Here is a 27,942-nt window from a genome sequence, read left to right as displayed (position 1 = left end):
CTTCTATTAAAATTCCAAACTAACAGCAGTACTAGAAATTAAACTCGGCTTCTGAAAGCAACATACCATTAATCTGTTTGGAAGCTGAGCCAGCCAGCTTTTTAGCTGCTTAGTAATCATCTTCTAAAGAATTCATCAGGTACTTTATAAGTAAGATTAAAGTCTTGGTCAAAATGATTATTCTTATGAGCACAATGTCTTTACTTTTCTTGTATTATAGTAGACGCTTCAGAGAATGATGCAGACACTTCGCTTCATGACAGCAAAAGACTAGTCTTATTTAAGAAACTGCTGCCGTGTTAACTCATATGAGTAATGCATGGATCTAGATTTTAGTTCTAACAGTGGAAAGTAGGTTATATAGTTCCACTATGTAACAGCGGTAAGCAGGTTGCTCTATAGTCAGGAGTTTTGTAATCTCAGTATCAAATGTTTAATAATGCATTTTAAGTTTTATTTTCCACAAAGCCAGAGGAGTTTGGTATACAGTAACAGAGAAATGAAAAAAGTATTTTCCATGGGGGGAAAAAGGATGCTAAGGCTGAGTCCTGGAGGCACTTTTCCTTAAGGAAACTCTTTTTGAATTCATACAGTCAAAGTGCTCCAAATTTTCCATATTGTTAACTCTTTCAATTATTATTAAGGATGTCTGGAAAACTAGAATTCCATATCACAAAATGTACTAACTTCCAGCATTTGATTTTGCTCTGCGTCAAGATGAAACCAAAGCTCACTTCATTTCTACAACAGTCTGATCAGCAAAATGGGGATTGACCCTTGAAATGCCCCCAAAATGTTAATTCCTTACCCAGTGGGGAACTGCAAGACCTAAAGGGACTTTTTTCTGCTCTTAGTCTACAGTGAATGTCAAAACTATTCCTTATGAAAGCTGCATCAAAATTGGCAACCTTCCATGAAAAGTTTGGGTTTGATGAATCAGTATTCTATAATGGAAAAAATGTCTAAGTGGAAAATTCCATTGCAAAACATTTCACCTTCATGATTAAACCTTCCGTTTACAAGTTTGAATAGAATTAGTTTATGCATCATAGATATTGTGCATTATCAATATGAATAGACCTGGCTATTGATGGTTAAAAATACACCAATAAAAAATTACATGAAAACAATTATAAGCACCCATCTCACCCACTAGTAGGCCATTTTTTGCAAGCAATGATAATTTATTTGTGTAACTGAGATCTCTTACTAATGTAACTATAATCATTACAAATTATAAATATAAAGTATCATTTCATTTCAAAGCTGAAAGGAACACAGCTCTTGTGAATAAACTCCCAGTTTAAAGGATCTGGGAATAAAATGGTTGATCTTATAAAAAGCTGATCCCCCACAGGTCCCATTAGGGCATTAGAATATATGACTAAAATCCTAAATAGAAAGGAATCAAAGACCTGGGCTACCCACAATATAAAAGTCTGACTGTTATACATACTGAAAGTATGCTTCCTTCCTCCCCAAATTATTACATTGCTACTGCTCCAAGTGGGGGCATACTTATAGTGGGACAAAGATGCCTTTTTTTCTGTTACAGTACGTTCCTGGTTCCACATGAGAATGAATGTACCTTTACACTGGTATAACTACTCACACTGAATGATTTTCTGCTTTGACTAACAGAGGGAGCAGGAAGAATTAATTTGGCCAAGGACTGAAGAATTTGGAGAATATTTTTTCCTGGCAAGACAGAAACTTTTAAATATTGAAAGTCTTGATTTTGATAAAAAAGCTTGATTTTTCTGTTCAAAATAGTATAGCTCGCAAGCTACCAACTGCATTATGTGCAGTTTTCCCCTTAACAGTTAAGGCAATACAGCTGTTCTGCTTATACAAACTGTATATAGATTTAAGTTACTGGTATGAAGGTAATTGTACCCAGCTCAAAGCATCTAAGCACCTGCTTCTCCACATGCCAGCAAAATAAATAGGAAGTTAAGTGACTTTATATGATACAAGTGTTATGTCCTTAGGATTTATGCTTTTAGGACCTTGAGAGATTTCATTCTTTCTGTCATTACTCTTATACCACTTTGATTACCTTGGTGCAATTATAAGCAACTTGCCATGGGAGATCCTGATTTTCCATTTTCTGTCCCATTTGTATTGATTATAGGATCAGGAATCTCAAATCTCAGTCCCCCAGGCCCCAGGCTACTTATAGACTTGGAGGTAAGCTAATTACAAATTCCTCAACAGAGGCCTTTCTAGTTCCTTCACATCCAACTTTTATAGGCCAGGGGCTTACCAGATCATACATACAAAACTAAGCCAGTTCCAGAAAGATAGATATTTCACAACTCAAAAGATTCCAGTTTGACTATATCTTAAAGAGCTCATTCAAAGAAGCAGATCAGCAATTTTATGTCAGAAGAGCTTTAGGATTAAACACTGCTTACCATTTGACAGTGAATTTCCATTTTCAGCAGTTGCAGAACTGGACAGTGGATTAGATGATTGAGTTCCATGGTTGTTTGCATTTTTATCCTGGGCTTCTGATCCAACATCTGATGTCTTTGGATCTTCCCTGCTTCTCAAGTTAAGATTAGTTTCAACACCTGATACAAACAGAGGAAGAGCTTGTCAGCTTCCTATTTACTAGTGTCTTTCACATATAGATAGCCAAAACTAACATCTAGAAATCAAATTACTTTATACAGTTAATTCAGTTAATCACTAAATTCACTAGACCAGTGATAAATGTGGAAGGTTTAAAACAGTGATTTTTGTAGGATTTTCCTTTTTTTTGGTTAGTTTTAGACGTGTAGCCTTCTAAAATTTATGTAACTGAAAGACATTTACAAAGTTTCATTTGCAGTGTTTATTTGCACAAAAATATCAGTTGATAAAACAAAAAAAAATGTTTGCATTGCTTCTATTTTAGGTTCTATTTTATTTTACATGAATTCACATACTGCTGCCATTACTGCAGTCTGTCTTTCACCATTGCACTATGCGATGTGAGCAACAGCTATAACATGGGTTTATTTTTTGTCTTATCTCCTCCCACGAGAAATGAAGTGGCCTTTGACAGAAAACTATATCCAGCAAGATTCTTCCCAGCAGTGTCTCCCTGTGGGCATTATTTACCCTGCCTAAGGGATCTCCACTCATCAATTGTCATTTTCTATATAGTTCCAGGTTTTCATGTCATAGCCTTTTAATTAAATTTCTTCAAGACATCAAGGGCAGCCCTCATTCTGTAGGAGTTCACAAGCTGCATTCAGTGCACAAGGTTTTCACCAGAAAGAAAGGCAAAACTGTTCTCTTCTTCTCCATTTAGCTGATGGCACACCTACTCACAGCAGTACAGTTCACAGCAAAGCGCCCTGCGCTGGCCCTGAGCTTTCCCGGCTGTGTCAGCTCAGGGCACTATAAGAAACAGGACTCCAGCATCAGGTGTGTGCAAGTGGTGCCTTCCTACTGCAGTTCAGAGGCTGGGGCACTGGGATACAAGACCATGAAAAGACGGGGTCATGTGCCTGTGGGGGGGATGGTAGGAAGGAGCTGCAATTTAATCCTGACATCCCAAGCTCTCCCCCCCACTCCACTCCTGTGTGGCAGGGCTGGTGAGATTGGATTAAATCTTGCACTGGCAAAGCTAGCGAGTTTTTGGTGGAGTTCTCCCTCTCTTCAGGGTTTATCTTCATTTTGTGGTGAACATACTCACTGGTTCCTTGCTATAATCATGTTTCTTTCATAGAAGGCAAAGCTGAATTCTTATTAGCTCCATTCAAGCTTTCCTAACTCACTCCACCTGCTCTGAAGATTTGCATTTGTTGCAGGTCTGGCATATTATGACTGACTTGGGTGCAAAGGCCCTCACTTAGCACCATAAAAAGGAAATATTTATTCTGTGACAGATCTCAAAGAACTATTCCTTGATTTTGGTTGGTTCCATTTAAGCTTTGACATAATAACAGCAAGAACCAATGGAGATCAAAAGGCACAAACAATGTGGTTATTGTGTGTGCAGTTCCTGGAGAGCACTGATGATAACTTTCTGACACAGGTGATGGAGGAGCCAAGGAGAGGTGTGCTGCTGGACCTTGTACTAACAAACAAGGAAGGACTGGTTGGAGATGGGAAGGCTGGGGGCAGCTTTGGCTGCAGCGACCATGAGATGGTGGAGTTCAGGATCCTGCAAGGAGGAGGCAGGGCAAAAAGTAGGATCACAACCCTGGACTTCAGGAGAGCAAACTTTGGCCTCTTCAGGGACCTTCTTGGAAGAATCCCATGGGATAGGGCCCTAGAAGGAAGAGGGGTCCAAGAGAGCCGGTTAATATTCAAGGATCACGTCCTCCAAGCTCAAGATCAGTGCATCCCAAGGACCGGGAAGTCAAGAAAAGGGGTCAGGAAACCTGCATGGATGAGCAAGGAGCTCCTGGCAAAACTCAACCAGAAGAAGGAAGTATACAGAAAGTGGAAAGGGGGACAGGCCACTTGGGGGGAATATAGGAAYGTTGTCAGAGTATGCAGGGATGBGACRAGGAAGGCTAAGGCCCGTTTGGAATTAAATCTGGCAAGAGATGTCAAGGACAACAAGAAGGGCTTCTTCAAATACATCAGTAGCAAGAGGAAGACTAGGGAAAATGTGGGCCCTTTGCTGAATGGGGTGGGTGCCTTGGTGACGAAGGATGCAGAGAAGGCAGAGTTACTGAATGCCACCTTTACTTCAGTCTTTACTGCTCAGGCCAGCCCTCAGGAATCCCAGACCCTGGAGGCAAGAGAGAAAGTCTGGAGAAAGGAAGACCTTTCCTTGGTGGAGGAGGATAGGATTAGAGATCATTTAGGCAAACTTGATACCCACAAATCCATGGGCCCTGATGGGATGCACCCACAAGTGCTGAGGGAGCTGGCGGATGTCATTGATAGGCCACTCTCCATCATCTTTGAAAGGTCATGGAGAACAGGAGAGGTGCCTGAAGACTGGAAGAAAGCCAATGTCACCCCAGTCTTCCAAAAGGGCAAGAGGGAGGACCCAGGCAACTACAGACCAGTCAGCCTCACCTCCATCCCTGGAAAGGTGATGGAGCAGCTCATCCTGGAGGCCATCTCCAAGCATGTGGAGGACAAGAAAGTGATCAGGAGTAGTCAGCATGGCTTCACCAAGGGGAAATCATGCTTAACCAATCTGATAGCCTTCTVTGATGGAATGACTGGCTGGGTAGAAGAGGGGAGAGCAGTGGATGTTGTCTACCTTGACTTCAGCAAGGCTTTTGACACTGTCTCCCATAACATCCTCATAGACAAGCTCATCTTTTCCACAGATGGCAGCTGTCTGTTGTTCTTTTTCTGCTCCACATAGGTTTATGGCTTATCACCGTTCTCCTTGCATCCATCCCCCTGTTATATAAATGCCAAACCTTATTTTCTATTACACTGACAAGCTCAGGAAGGGTGGGTTAGATGAGTGGACAGTGAGGTGGATTGAGAACTGGCTGAATGGCAGAGCTCAGAGGGTTGTGATCAGCGGCGCAGAGTCTAGTTGGAGGCCTGTAGCTAGCGGTGTCCCCCAGGGGTCAGTMCTGGSTCCAGTCTTGTTCAACTTCTTCATCAGTGACCTGGATGAAGGGACAGAGAGCACCCTCAGCAAGTTTGCCGACGATACAAAACTGGGAGGAGTGGCCAATACAGCAGAGGGCTGTGCTGCCATTCAGAGAGACCTGGACAGGCTGGAGAGGTGGGCGGAGAGGAACCTCATGAAGTTCAGCAAAGGAGAGTGCAGGGTCCCGCACCTAGCTCCCTATGTACCCCATATATAACCCTATGCACCAGTACAGGTTGGGGACTGACCTGCTGGAAAGCAGCTCTGCGGAGAAGGACCTGGGAGTCCTGGCAGACAACAAGTTGCCCATGAGCCAGCAATGTGTCCTTGTGGCCAAGAAGGCCAATTTGTGGGTTGCATTAGGCAGAGCATGGCTAGCAGGCCGAGGGAGGTGATTCTCCCCCTCTACTCAGCCCTGGTGAGGCCACATCTGAAGTACTGTCTCCAGTTCTGGGCTCCCCAACAGAAGAGAGACATGGAGGTACTGGAGCAAGTCCAGCGAAAGGCTACAAAGATGATTAGGGGACTGGAGCATCTCTCCTATGAGGAAAGGCTGAGAGAGCTGGGCCTGTTTAGCTTGGAGAAGAGAAGGCTGAGAGGAGATCTTATCAATGTGTACAAGTATCTGAAGGGAGGGTGTCAAGAGGATGGAGCCAGACTCTTTTCAGCGGTGCCGAGCGACAGGACGCGAGGCAACGGACACAAACTGAAACACAGGAAGTTCCATCTGAACATGAGAAAAAGCTTCTTCACTGTGAGGGTGACAGAGCACTGGCACAGGTTGCCCAGAGAGGTTGTGGAGTCTCCTTCTCTGGAGATATTCAAAACCCGCCTGGACACGATCCTGTGCAATGTGCTCTAGGTGATCCTGCTTGAGCAGGGAGGTTGGACTAGATGATCTCCAGAGGTCCCTTCCAACCTCAACCATTCTGTAATTCTGTGAAAAACATTTCTTCACCAGGTATGACACTTTGCCTGCAGGTCTTCAAACTTAATGTTGAATGGATGGTTGATTTATCTTTCAGTTTCATGCCTGAACTGAAAAAATGGGTCACAAAGAATGAAAATTTTTAGAATGAACTAAGAAAATGGAAATTTTGATTGACTTGAAATGTTATTTAACATTTCATTCTACAACCAAAGAGCTGTCTTGAAAAGTCAAAAAGTTCATTTCCAAGCTGTCAGAATATATAGCATTTCAATGTTTTTTTTCTCTCTCTCCCTTGCCCTCATTCCCTGATCATTATTTTATGCCAGATTCGGTTCGAGTGTTTCAGTTGCACTGTTTCATAAACTGCATATTTAGGCAAATGTGCTATGCACTGAAAAAATTAGGCCAGCTCTACCCGCAGTAACTGATTTGGGAAGGGAGGTAGAACCCAGAGTCTGAGATGGAAAATGCATACAGTACAATTATAAGAGCATGCCTGATTTAGCTTTCGTACAAGCAACTTGACTGCAAAATGCATCTTTGCAGCTCATATTAAATTTGTCTGAAAAGGAAATGTCACTTTTAGATGTTAATAGTCAGTGCACTTGCCTATAGATCATAATCCACCTACATAATTACTGTGCTACCTTTTACATCAAGAGTCTCTGGGGAAGTGGCTGGGATCCTTATTTTTCTTGATATCCAAAAGATTTATTGATTTGCCTGACATCTGCAATTCATTTGAGAACATGCAAGCAGAAAGACATTTTCTTGCATCCCTACTTTGCAAATATCTTTTGTTTCACAGGTACATTGATATCTTTTTTTGGCATTCATGAAGGGAAAAAGGTTACCTTTTTTCCTTTATATCTGTAATAAGCAATACTACAAAGAGTTGTGGACAGTTACTATCCAGCTAAAACATCATCATAAATTGGCAGAAACAAATACTGGACAGAGAGGTGGCATATCCTTTGGGAAAGCTGTTTAGATACAGATTTTTTATCCCATTTGCTCCATTCAGTCACTGTAAGCAATGCATACCTTTATTTCCTAAAGAGAAGATACACTTTGTAGTGTCTTTTATCCTTAGCATAATCTAGGTGGTGGAAAATAAGTCTATATTTTGCTTCAAAATAATCTGGATTATACAAAGGTACTTGTACTAATTTTCTGCATAGAGACATTTTCAGCTCCTCTTTGGAGCAGCCATGAGGCTATGAATAAAGCATACCTCCATATGTTGGCTAACTTATAAAAGGACCCTGAAGCAGCCAGAGTATATCCCTAGCCAACAACTACTATTTATTTATTTTGAACTTTGTGTAAAATGGGTGTGTTTCTTAAGAATATTTCTTCTATAAATAGCATAACAAGAGGAAGCTTTAGTCAGGTATAACCAGTGTACTGGGCTGATACTGTCAACCTTACGTAGTGTCATAGGATAATCCAGGTCGGAAGGGACTTTGGGAGGTCTCCAATGCAAACCCCTGCTCAAACCAAGGTCAGCTGTGAGATCAGACCAGGTTGCTCAGGGCTTTGTCCAGTTGGGTCTTGAAAACCTCCAGGGATGGGGCGTGCACAGCTCCTCTGTGCTCTCTGGCCCACTGATTGACTGTCCTCCTGGTGAGAAAGTTTCAACATACAGCCTGAACCTCTCTTGTTTCCATTCAAGCCCCCTGTATCTTGTCCTCCTGTCACGCATCGCTGTGAAGACCTGGCTCCATCCTCTCGCTGTCCTCCTCAAGGGTGCAGGAAGGCATCTGTGGGGTGCTTCAAAGCTGCCTCTGCCCCAGGCTGAACAAGCCCTGCTCCTTCAGCCTCTGCTCATGGGGCAAGCGCTTCAGCCCTCAACCATCTGGGGTGCCCTCTGCTGAACTCACTCCAATTTATTGATGTCTTTATTGTATTGGGAGCCCCCAAAACTGGATGCAGTACTCTACATGTTGTCTAATGAGCACTGAGCAGGGGGGATAGTCACTGTCCTCGATCTTCTGGCTGTGCTCCCATTAACACCACCCTGGATGCCCCTGGTCGTCTCTGCTGTCCAGCTCGCTGTCCCCCAGGGCCTTTTCTGCAGAGCTGCTCCCCAGCCAGGCTGACCCCAACCTGCATTGTTGCAAGTGATTATTTTTTTCCCAGGTGCAGAACTTCACATTTGTTTTTTTTTCAATAGGCTGTAACATTTCAAAAGGCCCTGCCTTCACTTTCTGACCGGGAGTAGCCCTCTCTGTGCTCCCTCCCCATTACCTCAAAAATCTCTGAGCATAACAAATGTGTCCCTTGACTTTTTATCATAATATCTTTATTCCACATAATGTAGCACTGCACGGTGTTATCTTAGACATGAATACTGTGGGCAATTATATAAAATATAGGGAAGCAGTCTGGTAACATTAAAGGCTTATGAGAAAATTCCCAATGGTTCTAATTTTATCCATCAATTATTGGTCTGAAATTTATTTCAGCCTCATGTCTTTTTGATCATCTGATATAAAAGCTTGGATTTTTCTCTATATTTCCAAATTCCCCCTGCTGCCATGAATCTTTGCAGATAGAAATAGGCACCATTCCCTCATTCCTTATCTATTTTCTGGAATAGTCACAAATGGTTAAGGAGAGAGGAAAAGAAAAAAGCTATGGTTTCTATAGTTGCCACATCTTCACCAATCTGCTGAATGTTAGTTCTTTGTTCAGACTTGCATTCTGCTGTTCTAATCAGATGGATTATTTACCAGAAGTTTCAACTTTTTTTTTAGTAGCAATGTCTTCACAGTTGCCAACTAGTAATAAAAGTTATTTGTAGAGTCATCCATGCCCACTTGTGAGAGACTAGCTACAGAGAGGTATCAGCTTTAAGAGCATGGTGGGAGTTCATGATTATAAAAGAAATACAAGCTTCAAGTGAACACCTACTGACTATTTGCAACTGTGAACATTGCTTGGGATATTATTTGGTAAACTGACATTACCAAAAGTTATCTCTGACTTAGTCAAATTCTGCTCTAACTTCTATTTGCAGTTAGTGAGGATGTATGGATTGTAAATAGGGGCATAACTTGCCCCTCAGTTGTAGCATAGTTAATAGCTGAAAGTAATCTCAGGTACTAGTATAGCACTTCTAATCAGAGTATGACAAAACAAAGTGTAACAACTATTTCCTGCAAGCAAGCTCTGTATTCCAATAAACTCATAATTAAAGACGTTAACAGCACTTGTAAATTGTAAAGGAGAAGGCATGCAATAGAGGCAGCTTATGAAATCCCCATTTGCATGTTATTCTCAAAAGTTCCTGGAAGAGACCGAGTTTAGAACTGATGACAAAGTCATAAGGCACAGGGTGTGCTGAAGTTTTGCTTATTTTGGAAAGAAAAATCAGAGTATGCAATCACAGAAATGATTTAATAAATCTGTTTTTTATTTTCTGCTTTACATTTTGAATCATTATCCCTCTCTTAAAAGAAATCCAACACATTGAAAGTCTAAATGATCTAACTTCTTTGTCAAAAGAGCAACTTGACTTCTTTTAATTCCAAACACCCTATTATAAAGCTCCTTTTTTTCCTCAAACATAAAATATAGAAACACCATTCCAAACACCCTAGTTATTTTTTAAATAGGATTTAGGCTGAATTAATGCTGTTATCATTAAATTACAAAATGAACTAATATTGGCTCTATTCAGGTGACAGATTAAAGTCCAGTACTGAAACAGTATGAGAAACTATTTATTAGTTTTTTAAAAAGAAATTATATATTTAGCTTTTTAATAAAGTCAAAAGCAAAGTATAAATTAATTGATCAATCATGGACTGATTGATACCAGCATTTAGGTGGACTCTCCATAGACTCTTTGTGCAGCAAGACATGAAAATAAAGAACGTTATTAAAAGTCCAATAGTAACTGACCTAGTTGGATTGTGTTTTTCTTTCCTGTCAATGCCTTTTTTTGCTCTCCTCTCTTTAAAAGCAAGCGTACCCATTACTTACATCTTTCCCCATATGTTCTTTTTTCAAATACTCTCCTTTTAGCATTTAGCACTCATTTAAAGTCTGAGTGATAATAACAACAGAAGGCCTCCACTGCATTCAGTAGGTTTTGGATCAGATTCATGCTTACCTTGGATGCTTTGTACAGCACTGCCAGTGCACTAAGGGATTCATAATATAGGGCAAATCTAGAGCGCCTCTTGCTTTGTCTATCCTAATAATTTAAATGTGCTTACAACTGTTCCCTGGCCCTGAGGCAAATGATTAGAGAGACCCATGGCTGTACTATTAAACTTTCTTGCTCTCTGCAGCAGAGAGCCTGCCTCCAAATTGTCTCCTGGGAATAGTCCCTGGCCTGTGCCATTTCCTGAACCATGCCCAGGATCTGTCTGGAAGGGAGCTAGTCTGCCTGGCCCAAAACCATGCCAGGGCCTGATCTAACACTTTAACTGCTCAGATGATTGAGCTGCAATACCCAGGACATTACCCAGGACATTCCCTGGCACTTGCTCATTTACTAATATAGACATAGCCATTCGCCTTGGCAGCATTAGTTGCCACTATTAGAAAGGAAAAGAAAATCTGCATCAAAGGAGAAAGTGACCAATATTAAGTCCATCTCAGGAAAGAAAGAAAAAACAAAGTAAGAAAAGGAACCTCAGACTGGGTGGGACTAGTAGGGCACTGAAGTGCTATTCAGTCTCTACTGAAGCTGCCACGTAAGAGTTTCATCCTGACTGGTATTACATAACAATATGGGGGAGAGCAAGTCACCCTGGCTTTCCTCTAGTGTTAATGAAAAGTAATATACACCTCGTGATCTGATTGTCTTGTATCTGGACCACTCTCTTAAGGCACACATTCTTTTTCATTAATTAAACAGAGAACTTAAGCTGAGTGTATCCCCAACTGAGGAATTTCAGCACCAGAAGCTAGGCAGGATTTATCTAGGTTCTAAACTAGGAAACAATCTCTGTCCTACTCCACAAAACATCAACTCCATAAACCAGAAACCACAAATACTGTACAAAAAGCTTAAAAGCTTTGCCACAAAGGAACCAACACTACAAAAACATAAAACACACTTCTGAAAAAAAACTACATGAAAAAGGTGGGAATAGTCCTTCTTATAATAAAGCCAGGATAATGTCAAACTTTTTTTTTCATCCATGAAAAATACAACTTTCTGTAACCAAAAATCAATATATGACTTTCATGTATTGCTATCAAAATCCAGAGCTATTGGCACTTTATAAGTTGCAAAAGTAACTGTAAATTCTAGAAAATACTTAAATTCCAGTAGAGAAATTAATGTGTTACTGGAGGAGAAGCATTTTGTAGCTGGGCTATCATGGAATCTAAAAGCTGAATAGTTTGATTTTCTTGAAACCTATGGCTGGTGTCCAGCAAAATGAAAATTTCAAATCAAGCAGCTTGTCACAGGACACATGAATATGAGAGAACTGATGGATCCTATTAGCTGGCATATGGAATAAAAGACCTTGTAGACAGAAGGGATTTGTGATCTGTGCCCTCATTCTCTCTCGGGAGAGTCAGGAATATACAGAATCCCACTGGCCAACCCTGAATGTTTGCTACATTTACTGTGGTAGTTGGACACGGTGAACTGAGAAAAAAAATGATGATGACAGCACAAATTATGCAGATATTTTCTGATGAGGGAAAGGAAGAGGAAGGTTAAATCAGAACAGGTCATTTTATTTTGGTTCCAGTGTTTACTGCTGTTTTGTTGCACCTTGACAGTTTCACTTGGCATTTCCTGTTTTGCCCCGACTTCCTGCTCAGAAATTCCTTGTCAGTGTAGTTTGCTAGCTACCCTCAGCACATGTTGCCTTGGGTGTCCTTTTGCTAGATGAATGCATATTGCTTCAGATTAGTTCAGTTTACCCACATGAAGTTGCACTGTGACCTGCTGTAGCATGACTGTTTACTTTGTCTGCTGAGAGCTGGAGGCAAACAGATGCATCTTATTTGCTGAAAGAAATGGAGCAGGATGAAGACTGTCAAGACAGGATTCCCCCAGCCTATTAGCGTGCACTGTCTGTCCCACCCTCATAGCTCTGCTGCTGGCTGCCACTGCTGTCAGAAACAATAATTATTCATTGATTTATTTCACCTCGTAAAGCCTGCCTGTAGAGCAGCCATTGTCTAAGACGTTTTCCCCCCAGTGATGCTCTTGGGATAAGCAACAATGAATTTGTATCATTGCTTCCAGCACCCTCTCTCTCAGAGCTGTGTAAGTGGAGCTATCAGACTGTGTTACAAGCCACTCCAGAAACTGCGTTCTTAAATGGAGCAAGTAAATATGGCACAAGGGAAACAGACAGTGGTCTGCTTTGCTCTGGGAAGAGGCATTTGTGGAAGTGCTGCATGAACACCAGGAAGCAAAGAGAGGAGAGGAAGGCCATGAGGAATTTAAATTGACAAAACTCACTCTGCTGGAGGTAAAGAGCTTCTCTGAAGAATGTTATATATCTCTGAAGAATATTAAGGTGACACTCATCATCAGAGTTCGGAAGGGAAGGCTGGTAGAGAGAAGGAAGTTGCTGGAGCAAGTGCATTAACTTGAAGGTCTGGTCCAGCCCTTAGGAACCATCAGCTCAATCCCTCTTTTGCAAATGACTTTACAGCTATGGAAAGTATACACCTGGACCTGAAAATGTTCAGAAAGGTTTCTTCTGCTTCCTTCTCTGATGGGCTTGTGTTGGTGGGAAAACAGCACTCTTAATTTTCATTCGTCAGTTGCATAGTAATCTACAAACTTTTATTCCTTCCTAGAAATAATGTTAGAGATGTCTCAGGGTCATGCAAACTTTCAGACTTGGTGCAGGAGATAGTACAAGTGCCTCTTTTCACTGTCTGGAGGACCTTGTATTGTTTGAAATAGAGTGGTTCCTAACTTGAGAAGAAGAATGTTGCTGAAGTGGAGAAGGCAGCCCTCTTAAATATTGTAACTTATGAAGAATATAGACTACTATTTCTCCTGCTTAACAGTATTTAAGCACACCCATGGAACAACTTTTTAATGCAGCAGGTACGATGTTTCAGAGAATGGGGGTTTCATTCACCCCAGCTTATCTAGGAACAGATCTCTGCAGAGCTTTCTGAGGCCACTACTAACCACGAAGGGGAAGAAGGAAGACAGCATTGCTTAGGACAATTTCTTCCCTTAGGAGAAGCATCTGTCCCCCTACATTCCCCCAGCTTTTCATGTCTAATATGGAAAAAGCAGCTGATTTTACTCTGTAATAGTTCTGTTTACTGTTATGCTTAAATGGCTGACCAAGGAGTCTGTTATTTCTTGTGTTTGTGTGGTTAATAAACTGCTGGTGTGCTGGAAAAGGAGTAGGCAATTTGGTGAGAAACACAGCTTCCCTTTTTTAAACTGTTTTCTTCTAACTAATATGGATGTAACAGTTCTTTTTGAAGACAGGCATTTAAGTTTGTTTACTTTTGTGTGTGGTATCTCAGTAACAGAACAGCCATTACTGCTGGGCTTCAGCTGCTGTTGGAAGGAATTATGTGATGAGACACTGCCTCAACCTTCCTCCCCCTCAAACACAGTTGCAAATATTGTGAAAATAAACAAACAAAAAACCCCAAACAAACAGACAGGGATTTGCTACTGCCAACAGCATCACATCAGGTCTATTTACTTTTCCCACAGAATAGTTCTACAGAGATTTTTAAGGATCTCTGTCATACCACCTCTGGCACTGACTTCAACACAGAAGTCTTAGAACAAAGTGGCTGGATTGGGCTGAACTGTTTGTGTGGATTCTAGGGATAATCTAGGGAATATGTTTGGATCACCTGTACTGCAATCCATCCCATCAATCAGGTATATGTACTCAGGAAAACCCCACAGACAACATTCCCAGTTTTGAAAGTCAGTTTTCCAAATAAGAATTGACTTTACAGATGTTTCTTTAGCTTGTCTTTACATTCATATTGAAGGGACAGAGTGATGGTCAATGACATGTCCATGTACCTCAAAGCAGGAACATATGGCTATCACAGAGGCAGTGTGATAAGCATCTATACTGTGCACAAATGTAGGCAACTTGCGGCTAAAAACTCTCACTACATACTGCTAATATGTCAGCATCATTATACCGGAATCAGCCCTTAAGTAAAACTAGAAGAACAGAGCTAAAATAAATAATGTAACATTGAGCTTCAGGGATAAAAATCTTTTTAATGTGTTTTTCCTTTAAAAAGTTGCACTGCACAGAGGATACTCATTTTAAAATAAAGTCAAAACTCCAGCCAAAATAGCGCTGAGCTTTTTAAGGCTTCTTTATTCTCTCATTCACTGGTGGGCCAAGGCAGAAGGTGGATGCCCCAAATCACCTGCTCTTACTGATACAGTGCAGCTGTGAGGAGAGAGCATGAGGGTTGGAGCACCCTTGTTTTTAGGACCACATCTTTTTCCCAGCCTCTGTCCAGCTGTTTTCTCTTGCTTCTCCATCCTTATAGACACACATAGGTCTTTATAATTTCATATGATGAGCTGCAAAAGTTCTACCAAGAACTTGGGGTAACCACTGAGGGGCTGAATTTTGTGCAGTCGCAACTGCACTGCTCTTGGATACCTGAGCTGGCAAGTTTAGAACCAGCTTTCTTTGTTTATAGCAGACACAAGCACATCTTTGGTTATTTGGCAGACATTCCTCTATATGACACACTGACCACTGTGCAAGCGGCCACTGGGGGACTTACTTATGTCAAAAAAAAGCCAAAGCTTCTCCTTGTTACTATTTTCAGTAAAACAAAACAAAACAAAACAGACAAAAAACTCCATCTAAATCTCTACCTGAAGGCCTGAAATCACTATTACAGGTGGGATGTTACTAAAACTCTGGTTGTGCTCCTGTCGCAGACAGGATGAAGGGGACATAAAGCAATTCAAACCCAAGAAGATCTAAACAAAAAGGAAATTAGCTTATAAAAGGAGTGCCTGAAGATCTCAGAAATGGACTATGTAAAAGAGAACAACAAAACAAAAATCTGTGCAGCTAACTCTCCTCAGCTTCCTTTCTGATAAGCAGTGGTTAGGTATGAACATGAAAGCACCTGCACTGGGTCAAGCCAAAGGTCTCCAGGATCCTTTTCTGACAACTGTAGCTACTTACAGCATAAGACCAGGTCAAAAGTGCAGTAGTATTTCCTGCATGATCCTGGGGCTGCACAGCCTCCTCCATCCTCTATTCCTTTGGGTGTGTGGGGGGGGTGCTAAGATTTGTTTTTATTTTCATTAAAAATACTTAAAATGTAATATAAATATATAAAGGTTTAGGACAATATGAATTCATTTTTCACCTGAAATATAAATTAATCTTGATTTGTGCTTTTCTAATAATCTTCTGGTAAAAAATTGTCTTTGGTATTCATATACAAAGCTTCTTTATCATGTCACAACAGAAAACCAAAGCAAATAACACACTATGTGATTTTAGGCTGTAAGAACAAACAGTGAAGTCAACCTCAACCTCAAGGAAGGGAAATGGTACAGTGAAAAATTTTTTTCATGATAGAAATCCAAAAATCTCTTCAGCAGAAAAATATACTTTTCAAAAATTCTGTAAAAGAAATGGAGAATTATGCTTGATGTATTGTGTTTATCCTAAAACAATAGATCTCTTTTATGAGAAATTATCCAGAAAACAGCAGACTTATAGATGGAGAGAAGATTACAGATTAAGGGGATATCTTTCAGATGGTAAAAAGTTCATAAACACTTAATGAACAGGAATGGAGTGTAAGAAGCATTTCGCTAGCCTCTTCTATCCCCATTTCCTGCTGCAGTAATGCAAACCACAATTATTTCCCCAGAAAAAAAATCACCTAGCACAGGACTCTCTGGCCTGTATTGCAACTGTATTTCCAGGAGTTTTATCTTCTCCTTTGCTATTTTCTGTATAGGCCATCTACAGCTAGCCAAGTATGGGCCTTGTTCATGACTCACTGCAGCACTAAACTGTTACTAGCAGTGCTTTGGCTTTTTCCCACTTTTCTTGACCTAGTGCAAGAAAACTGAGATTCGGATCGAGAGCTGTAAGTAATCCATGGTGAATCACATTGATGACTTTCCTATGTTTAGAGATCTAATCTGAAAATTAGTCATAGAAAGTCATCCTCATTCCCTGTCAATTAAGGCAATTATATAAACAGGTATTAATCTCTCTCAGAGAAGTGTTGTGAAGCTTAATTCATTAAAGTTTTAATGCTTTGAGAATCTTACCTGAAAGATGTTATGGAAGTGCAATGTCTCATGCATTCATTTCTCTAGCTTTCTCAGGTAAAAGAAGACAAAAGGTGACAATACAGCTTTTTTTATTGCTCATGTTTTGTAAGTTGTTAGCTTTTGACACAAAGAAAGTAAAACTATTATATTGCATCAATATAATATAGGAATAATGAGATGCAGATATGAATATTATCTTTATTATGTTGCTTAAGAGGAAAAGCTGTGTGGCTTAGAGGATAAGGAACTAGGATTTCATCTCAGAAATCCCAGTGGGAATTTAATTTGCAATCCACTGTTGAGATGTTAGCTGCACAATAGTAGCTTACTCTAATCAGCTGACAGAGGGAAATTATTTACTAGCTATCCAAAACATACCTGCCTTTGTCAGGATAGTACTCCCTATACATACACAATAAATCTTGTTATTTTCCAAGTCTGAGCCAATTTTAATAAAGAGTATTTGGCAAGCTTTAGTCTGAACTAGGTACATCTAAATATCTGCATCTGTCAGTCACAACTATTTTCCTCTGACTTCCAGTGCTTAAACTGGAGATCATGGAAAAACTCACTGATGTGTGAAGCTACCTGCCTTGTAAATAACTCACTCAGAAAACAGGTAAAGAAGGATTCACGCAGTTAATGCACACCAAAGATATAAGGCAAACATCTCATTGATGGTATTGATATTTTGTTAGCAATCTGTTGTTTGTATGCCTTTTCTGTTGCTACTATGTAAGTTGCTAAACTGTTCTGGAAAGGATTGGGTCACTGAAACATGTATTGACCTGCCCATACAGGTCTACTTGTATTGAAACTCCAGTGACAACTGAGGAGACTTTGAAGCCTATATGCTGGTGAGTTAAATAAAGGAACGGTCTTCTTAGTTTTATTTTAAGGACTTAGGCACCTAAATCTTGGTGGCAAGTTTGCACATCTTTCTTTGCCTAGACTCAAAGGCTCATGAAGTATCTATGCCAGCCTTTTCTCAACAAACATGAAGCAGAGACGGCATTCAGTCTTTATCTTAGCAGCCTGACTGTGAGCAAATTCTCTCAGGTTAAGGAAAAAACGTATTTCATTTGCTCAGTACCCTTGTATATATATGTGCCTTACATACATACATACATACACATATATCCCTTATCCATATGAATAGTGACTCTGCCAATGTGAGTGGATGCAGCATGGATGATAGGGTGGGAATTATTCCATCTTTTGTTCTGAAATTGAAACTATTCCATATTGCATGGAATAGCTTATTAATTGTATCAAATCAAGAGAAATAACACTATGACCTAGCAGTCTGAGTACTCATCCAGGCTGAGGAGAACAAAATTCCGTCCTTGCTCCACAAATATTAAATATGAAATATGTAAACATGCAATTGTCTCTTCTTTCCCAGGAATGCCTTATATGTTGAAAAGTGAAAAACATTTGCACATTCTGCTGGAGAGGGTGTTTTTGTGATTAAGGCATTGAACTGGGTTTTGTGAAGTCTGGTTTCAAATCTAAGATCCCCACCTAGAGTGGGGTGCCGGGGTGGAACTACACAGGATTATTTAGTTTCTATCTGACTTGCAAGCTAAAGTTTCTCTGCAGAAATCAGAGTGAACAGAAGAAAAGAGTGTGTGTGTGCATTTGCGTGTATCATGGCTAATCTGCATTCAAGTCTCATTTGATATGGAACAAAAAAAATCCATGTCTAGCAATACAGATGTAGCTTCAGTGACAACCTCTTTTTGACCTTGGAGAAATCACTTCTCAGTTTTCAACTGTTACTGTTTTGCTTATTTAGACTACAAGCTCTGTGGAGCAGAAAATTTCTCTTATGACATGTACAATATTTTGCAAGAAATTGCATACTGTGTGATTCTGATCATTACTTGAACATCTAGATGCTACTATTGCATAAAAAAAAAAGGTCAGATATATCCAGGCTAGGTCAACAGGTAATGAAAGTTGTTGCCATTTAATTATTGTTTTGTTGCCTGTGTGAAAGAAAGGTGATCTTGATTCAGTTCACAATAAGCCAGCGGTCCATCACAAAACCATGAATCCGTTCCACTGGAATTCTAGATGATCTTTTCCCACAGAGGGGTCAGGAAGAAAAAGGATATCAGTGTTCTCAGGCCTTGAAATTACTCCTCCAGTTAAGAGGGACGCATGTTGGGGGTCTGTCTGTATTGCACTTTTATTGGCAAAGATGCTTTTATCTCCAAGGCTGATGATCTGGTACAGAAACATATTGATTTCTATAGAAAACTTTCCTTGACCTCAAAATGGCCCACAATTTCACTTCCTATTTTGAGTTAAGGTTGTTGGTAGGTTATGACTTATGTAAATAAAGGAAATCACACAACATTATAGAAGTCTGCTCTAGACAAAGTCTTTAATTTTTACAAACTTACCATATCACCTCCTATAAATAAAATACTACTACTACTAAAAAAAAAAAAAGTTTGAGAAAGGGAGGAGTCTTCCAAGAACTTAATATGCATTAGGCAATAGGTGATAAAAAATCAGAACGTAAGACCAGGACAACTTCTAGTTTTACATAACACAGTCCACTCTGCTGGTTGCCATCTTATTACATTGCATCAGAAGTTAAATAAAAGATAATATTTATTCCAGCTGCTACCCTAGAAATGAACTGAACACAAGCAGTACACAGCAAGGTGAATTGTAAAAACTCTCCACACATATTCACCTATATTTCTTTGTTACTTCCACTCCATCTACTCATCATTGAACTATTCATATGTAACAGAATTTAGTATTATACAGTAGCTTCCTAGATCATAAAATATTGATTCCAATTTTTTATTGTATATCCTTCTTGAACTTTGATCTTTCATACTTAGTGCTGCCTTGATGAAATATTTAGAGGTAAAATGTTTTCCATGTGAAAAGTAAATTTAGACGGTTTTTAGATGGTAGGCTCTGTTAATGTACTAGCTTCAAACCACAAGAGACCCAGGTTGAACTCTGTCCTTGGTCACATTTAGTTGAAAATTGAGTTTGTAGAAATCCTCAAACCCAAAACACCATTTGTTGTATATGGTAAAAGTAAATTTGCTGATTCCATTGGAGTGGGCTTACCACACTGACTCACAAGGTACATTCAGCAAACTTTGAGCAGATACATCAAAGAGCTGACTTTAAAATCTGACAGTTACTTCTCAGTGAATAGAATGTCTTATTGGGAGATGTTAATAGGGGGAAAAGTTTCTGTATACAGTGCACTCTAACTATTTTCAGTAGAAGCACTTTTTTAGTTTGAAAAATAACATGAAGACTGAAGTCAGTTGTAATGGATATGCAGGATAGGCTTTATTTAATAGACTTTAACAGTCAAGAACTTAAAATTCTACTAGGATAATCATTTAGGTGTTCCTCATATCCAGTGGAGAGATATATGTGGGAGGAATCCAGCTCTCAAAATGAACGTCTCTTCATAGACTAAAACAGTTTGATGACTAGATATCTAGCTTTTTTTGGTCAGAAGCATCTCATCTTTACGGAGCAGCTAAACAAATCTTTTTACATCAGAATGAATTTTTGTGATTCATAAGTTCCATAGATCTTACAGTAATATCATTAAATCCTCCACTATCTGCACAAGGCAAATAACTAGCTGATATGGTCTGAGGACTGTGGTATCAAAAACCGTTAGCAAAATGGAAAGCTTTGCTTCTTTTTATAGCTGGTTTTTGCACCAGATACAAAAGATGTTCTCCAGATGCCAGAAAGCCAGAAGAACAAGTAATCTGTGGGTATGTACATAAGTATATGTGATCAATAGGAAGAGTTGGAATAAAAGGATAGCACAGGAAAATAAATAGTGTTTGTGGCAACACACTTTGTCTCAGGTTCATTTAGGAGAAGAAATACAGCAGTATTACCAGATTTACACTTTCATGGAAATTAAATAATGAAACCTTAAAATAAAATATATGCTACCTTCCAGATAGCTAGTAAACTGAAATATTAAAATATATTTCATTCAAGGTATTGCCATGGATTGATATCATAAACTAATTTTCACATGATGTAACATGTATGCTTATTTTATTGAGACTGCTGGTATGTGAAAAAATTCCATTTAAATGTGTGTCATCCAAACGTATTGGTAACAGAAATGTTGACATCTCAGAGAATACCTGAAGGCTTATACTTTTCATACATAATGCATTTTCCTTATTTGTTTCTTATGACCACAACAGATCTTAAAAAAAAAAAAAGTTTTGTTTTGTATTTTTACTGACTCTACCAGCTTCTAATGTAAGACTGTTTTGGTGCAGAAGGAATACACTATACAGAAGCATAGAGATCAGTCTTACCTTCTGGCTCCCTGATCTTTCTTCCTGCTGCAGATTTTCGTAGCACACTCCGTCCTGAGTTGAACAAGCTAGTTAACTCATCAAGGGGACTGGTCAACGACCTTGAGTTTGTAGGACTGTATGGAAATAAAGATGATGAATCAGAGTTTGATTTCCTGTGATCTGCTCTTGCCAACTTTGGGGAGTAAGGCAGTTTGGAGAATGGAGAAGATGAGCATCCAAGTTGAGCAGGATTTGGTCTCTGAGGTACTTTTGACAAATCTGAGTTTGTTCCTGTTTTCCCTGTATTAATCAGAAAAGTAGCACAAGTCTCTGGAGGAAATGCAAAATGTGTGGAAGCCCGGTAGGAAATAGGAGGTGGCACAGGAGGAGTGGGTGGTGGGAGAGGAGGAGGGGGTGTTGAAGGAGGAGTCACTTTGCTGGAAACGTTGAACACAACCAAGCCAGGAGATGCTGGTCTTTCATTCTCCCCTTTCTGGTTTTTGGAGTACTGCGGTGATAATGGACTCGAGCCTTCTGACTGAACAGGGTATTTTAGGTTGGTTTCCAAGACAGGAAGCTTTTTGACTTCTAGCGGTGTTAGAGGTGATTCATCAGAAGCAGGTGAACACGTGACAGGGGTTGGAGGAAATACAAGAAGTGGTGGCCTATGAGGGAGCAGGTTTGGGAAAGGGGCTGGAATGTCACATGAGTCTTTATAGTTGAAAGCTGCTTGATTGTTTCCATCCAGTTCTTCAATATTAACCTTTTTTTTGCTTTCACACAACAGTGGAGGTGACCCAGTCACTACTGGAATTATTCCATTACCATTGCTTCCTTCTTCTGGTAGAAAATACTTCATTTCTTCATATACAGACTCTCCTTGTTCTGGGCTTTCTGCTTCAGCAGAACCACTCTTCATTGCATTCCCTACCATTTCAATATAGACAGGCTCATTTTCCTCCTCTTCCTGTGACATATACAGACTCAATGTGCCATGCTGTGGCCCATCAACAGAAGCTGTTCTCTGTGCTGTCACAGTGTCATAGACAACTGGTTTAGTTACTGTGCTTGCCTGTTTCACATCCCCGGGCTTTTGGCCAGGTATTTCTTCGTAAGAGCCACTAAGTTTTGTGTTGGGACTTCGTTTTGGTTTCCTGGGAGGGATTTTTTTCATTGTACTATAGTCATCACTGTGTGGCCTTGGACGGGTCAGTACTAGGAAAGTGAAAAAGGTATGTGTTACTAACAGATCAAAGTCTGTTTTCTCTTGCACAGGTACAGTACTTAAACCTTCAAATCTTGCCTATATTTTTACAATGAGCAGCAGTCATGAAAACAGGTATCCAGTCAAAAGTGTACACATTACAGGGAAAAAAATGCAGAACTTTCAGCTTCCAAACCACGAGCCATTGCCACCTGGCATCCAATCTGCTTTGCCTGCCACTACAGTCACTAAAAGGTGAGACACAAACACCTGAGGACTTGTTTTTTGAATTCAAATGTTCACTGCAAGGTCTGTAATAAATGGGGATGCCCCAAGGGAGAAGATAACGGGGCATGGAACTAGGAGTTTCAACATGGTGCTACTTTGGCATATATGTTATCGTCAGTAACTGAAATACCCTCCTTTCATGTAAATGTCTATAAAACCCTAATCACAGGCAGATACTATGCCTGCCTCTGCTTCTCTTGTACTGCCGTGTGGAAACAATTTATGAAGTTAGGGAATCCCATAGCCTAAGGGGAATTCCCCAACTGAGTATACAGATAACAAAACTAGATATCTCTTCGCAGCCTCCAGGCAAGGAAGTGGTGGAGGGAGTAGATAGCTATCATCAATAGGTGACAGGTCTTTTAAGATCAAAATTAGATGGCATAAATCAGAGTTAGTCTTGGATGAAGTCTCAGGAAACTGCCATAAGTCTTGAAAAATGAGTACAGCAGAGAAACAGGTCCTATATTTTCAAATATATGAGAAGAATTCCAGAGTTGTTTTGTGAGTGTATTTAAACATTAGTGTTAAGGCCACACGTGCAAATACAAAGTGTCCTTCTTTCAGAAAGCTCCACTAGAGTCCATACTGGACAAAGTGGTTCTCCCTCTACAAGGAATTTGACTGAGGATGGAAGAGACTAGGAAAAATTGACTTGCATCTAAACTGCACATGAGAACAGTAAATATTATGCAAAAGGGAACTGCAGAGGACTCCAACCATTGTATTCAAGATTAGAGAATGGTTGTACATAGCTTTAGACCCAACCTGAAGGATCTTCCCTGACAAACTTAGAGGATCCTTTCCACAAAACATGACTACTCAGACTTATTGAGGGAACGTTGAATACATTCCTCTTATTCATCTTGTATTCATTCATTTCAAGGGTGAAGGAGGACAGAACAATTTAACTGAAAACTGGACGTAATGCTTTACCACGCATTGAGACATGTTGGGACTTTCATACCACTTCCATTCTAACTGAGAAAAAAAAAATCACTGTAACCAAGTTATGGCACAAACGTAAATCACTGAATGCACAAGTCATTCATGTTAACATAAAAAAAAAGTAGGAGAAAGTTAAATGTTTATCTTGCTAAAATTGATCATTCAAACATTCTGTTTTAACTATCCAAGGTATTCTAACATACAGTTTAAAAGGTGAAATGAAACAGTCAACAGGGTAAAATAGCTGAAGTTGACAAAGATAATTTGTCTTTAGGGGGAATTCTGAAAATCTGTTTTGGTTGTTGACAAACTAGGCAATTAGAACACATGAGCAGTTATTTGCTGATTTAGTAACAAATGACAAATTGACTAATTTTATTTACTGCCACTGAAAATATTTTAAGGAAGTGGGGCTTTTCAAAGGCGCTTGACTGCATTTAAAAGGATCAAAGCAAAAAGTATAGATCAATAACCTAAAGTAACATTTGTGATGGTTTCTCCCTTTTAGGCCTAACCTTCATTAGCGGTTTCCTTAGAAGCTGCCGACAAGCAAGCACTAACAGCCTCATACGACGCGCTCAGTCGTGTGTTGGGGTCCCTCTTTGGCTTGGGAGGAGGCTGTTTCCTTGGTGATGGCAGGCTATTGCCATCATCCATGCTGAACACAGAATGCAGGGAGGGGGATCTGATGGATGATCCAGCCGCAGCATGTACCAAGCTGTCCACTGCCATGGGGACAGGGACAGAGCTGGAATGAAAGTGCTTAGGCGTTCGACAGCCGGCAAAGCTGTCCTCAGGGACCTTCCCACCCTTGTCTTCAGCTCTGAAAGTGCAGAAAAGAGGCCTAGATGCATTATTCAAATGATAACAATGAACCTGTTCATGCAAACATAACAACAGCTTTTTGGTAAACAATCTCACAACTCCCCTGCTGTGCCTAGGGGATGTGTGTAGTAATCTTCTGACAAACAAATCCAGATCAAGCTGCTAGCTTTCTTCCATTTCCTGATTTATGATAAATCAGGACACTGGTCCTTTTTCACACAAATGCAGTTCTTCCTTAAGCAGTTTCATATTGTTGATCAGACATTCACTGAATGAATTGTTCACACTTTGATTGTTACACACAATCAAAAACTGGGTTTTCAATCTGAATTATAATTTCTGGGAAATCCATTTAATAGAAAGTTACTGAGGCAGTGAATGCTGAGCCTTTATCATTATTTTCTAAACAGAAGACTATAAATTCTATTTAGATAATCCAAATATTTAAAATATTAGATGACCTTTTAACTAGTTACTCTGGCTGCCTGGACTATTCCACCTAGGCACCTATGCATCTTCCTGTTTAAGCTTAATTATTAGTTATTGTTTTATTGATATTAACTATGACATTATAATTAGTTATCATTTTAATCACAGTTGTAGAGTGTTTCACTTACTGCATTACTTTTTCCTGTTGCTTTTGCTATTTCAATATGTATCGAGAAACAATACTTTATCACTTGCTTCCAACAAACTGATTTTTTAAAAATATTCATCTAATGTTCTATTCCTCCAAAATCAAGTCATTGAAAACTTTATAATTTAGAGTAGTAGTATATTAGGTAAAGATGTCCATATCATCATTTTACAAACAAGCATTTGCTTTCTCAGTTGTATTTCTGCATTTTTAAAACATATTTCTGTATTTCCAGCAGAGCTGGAATTCAACTACAGCATATAGCCAGCTGCCCATGTAGTAAATGAAATAGCTAAAGATGAAAGCTTGGTGCTCAGTGGATAATTTGTTTTCACTGTAATGTTTAATTACAGTCTTTCCTACAAAGGCATTTCCTCCAATATGTAATCACTGGGATATTTGGAGCTAATTAAGCAGATGCACTGCCGTTTTCACTTTAATAAAAATTACTGACAAAAGCAATGAAAGCAAAGGGAGTTGTTCCTGATGAGAATAACATTCCCACGGAAGAATAAACGTTTGTATGTCCAGCAAGTTATAGACACACACAATAAGTAGCTGCTGTAAGTACTGCAAAGGCTACCTCTGCCCATTCAGGTATCTGTGAGTAAAGATCGGGGAGTCAACTCCTAGGGAGAGGCTTTCCAATATTTTCTGGATTTGTACAATAGGTATTCCTGAAAACTGTGGTGGGAGCTAAACTCTGACTGGAACAAAAAACTTGGGTATATTTTTTAATGAGAGGAAAGGATACTCTTGACAATCGGTCTAGTTCAATACATAATCAGGATTTCTTTGTTGGGACTTCACTGCATTTTAATGGTTGCCTAGCTGTTCTTCAGTGTCTCAGCAATTTCCCAATGTTGGAAGTTAGAGGAATTTTTTTTCTGGTTGATTGGTTTGGTTAAAGTCCCACTATAATCTATTTATCTTAGAATTAAAAAAATATATATATATAAAAAAAATGCTCAGAGACTTGAATAAGTTTCTGTAAAACACAGCATCTCTTGAATCAGATATAACAGGTGTCTTTAAGTTTCTAGAGTGCATTACCTGATATGCAAACAAAACAGTGTCTCATATTGATTTGAGGTAAGCATATACTTGAGAATACACTTTTAACTTTTCAGTCACTTCTATGACTTTCTAAGCTGGGAAGAAATGAACTAGAACTGGAGAAGCGTTTTAATTCTTCACTCTACAGCACTGAATATGCTTTCTCTTCTTACCTCTTAGGGACTTCTTCTGGTCTGTTTCTAGCCTCTAACTTTTCCCTGTGATAAGCAGCATTCATTTCATTGCGGAGCCGGTCATTTTCCCGAGCAATGTCAGATGCATTTTGAATGACCAAGGCATCATACGTTTTCAGTCCCATATCCTCGGCGTTCTGCAGGAAGCTTTTGACTGAGGTGACCTCTTGCTGTTTGATGCTCATCTTCTGTAGCAAACGCTGACGGGCTAGAAATCCTCTTACAACTACCATAATAGAAGAAAAAAATTATGGACTAATGAAAGAAAACTAATTCATTAGTGAATAATTCAATATTATTGTGTGTTCTGCTGTAAAAGCATGTAAATCAAGTTCAATCAGTACTCTGTACAAAGAATGAAAGAAATGTGACTGCATATAAATGCCATAGTAAAATGGAACTCTTTCTGTTTCCTATTGGCAGTGCTTGGAGCAAAGTATGACAGTAAATTCATTCATAAATTTGAACTAACACAACTTAAAATGTTTAGTTTCACTGATTATTATTATTTTTTCTTTATATTACAACTGGAAAAGTGTACGTATGCTGCAGAATGTGAAAGCATACATATACACTGAAAAGTTCATATGTCTCCACATAAAACCTTGAGTAACTGATTTTGTGATTGAATTCAGTATGAATCAAAACTTTTTTTGGTTCTAGTTATTTTAAAACAATGTTTTAAAATTTCAGTGTACTAAAAATGAAAAAAAAAATCAAAACCAACACAAGACTCTTCCATGACACATCATATAAAGGACTTTTTTCCCCATTTTCTTTCAGCCAAAACAATTAGATGAGTTTAATGCAAATTTCTGAAATGTTTCTGTCACACCAAGTCTGCATTTTTCAGGTTAATATTTTCAGCTACATTGCATCAGCTTTATGTATCTATTAGCCCTATTTTTCACACTCTGTCAGCCCTCTCATGTTGGGAGAAGATACTGGTGTATCTCCTATTATAGATTTCTGTATTATTTTCCTATGTATGTACAAACATTACAACAAATACCATCCAACCTAAATTCTACCTCATCTCCTGAATTTTCAGAAGTACCCAGCTGATCAGAAACACAGCTTTGGGGACTTCTGTGGGCCTTAGTGAATATGGCACCAAATTAATCACTCTATCCACAACAAATGGTATTGATATTCTTTGAGCATATGCTCTGGCTTGGAAGAGAGATACTAACTAGAAGGTGCTTTACTTGTATTCTTTTCTTCCTTTTTTTTTTTTAAGTGCCACAAGGTACTAGATCTTTCAAGATCTAGAATATATGCTGTGTACTTCAAAGACAAGAACATGTTTTGTAATTAATTAACTGGTACCTGAAATACTGTTGATGTTCAGTACCTCAACTTCTATGAATGTAAAATGTTATTGAATAAAATAGCTAAAGCAGAGGGCAATGTAAAGTGTTTTCTATCACCATCTCTGTCCTTGTTTATATATTTAAAACAAGATTTTTTTTTAGAGATGCTCAGTGCCTGACTGCTGAAATACAAGAAAGGGTAATGTTAAAATACTAATAGTGCTCGGGTCCAAAATTCAATGGTTTGGAAACATACCAGTTCATATATTTTGAAATTATTTAGAATGGGAAAATTTGAAGATTTATATTTTTATAATCATAACCAGACATGACATTTTCAATCCCTTTAGTTACATTCTATAATAAAAAATGACTTCTTAAACATCTGAAATATCAA

The 27,942-nt window shown here is 39.2% G+C and overlaps 1 protein-coding gene across 1 annotated transcript in view; it reads right to left on the bottom strand.

Annotated features, from left to right (window-relative positions):
- The window catches only part of MYO16 (myosin XVI), a 312,759-nt gene that overhangs the window by 20,614 nt on the left and 264,203 nt on the right, over positions 1-27,942 (bottom strand). The window contains exons 30-33 of the mRNA XM_026073032.1: positions 26,212-26,458; positions 24,036-24,343; positions 21,099-22,295; positions 2,418-2,576 (exon numbers count right to left, since the gene is read on the bottom strand). Coding sequence (XP_025928817.1) covers positions 2,418-2,576; positions 21,099-22,295; positions 24,036-24,343; positions 26,212-26,458 — 1,911 coding nt within the window. The remainder of the gene's footprint in view (positions 1-2,417; positions 2,577-21,098; positions 22,296-24,035; positions 24,344-26,211; positions 26,459-27,942) is intronic.

This window comes from Apteryx rowi, unplaced genomic scaffold, assembly GCF_003343035.1.
Source record: "Apteryx rowi isolate R43461 unplaced genomic scaffold, aptRow1 scaffold_359, whole genome shotgun sequence".
Lineage (NCBI taxonomy): Eukaryota > Metazoa > Chordata > Aves > Apterygiformes > Apterygidae > Apteryx > Apteryx rowi.
The sequence above is the reverse complement of the archived record's forward strand: the minus strand, read 5'-3'. Positions and strand labels throughout refer to the sequence as shown.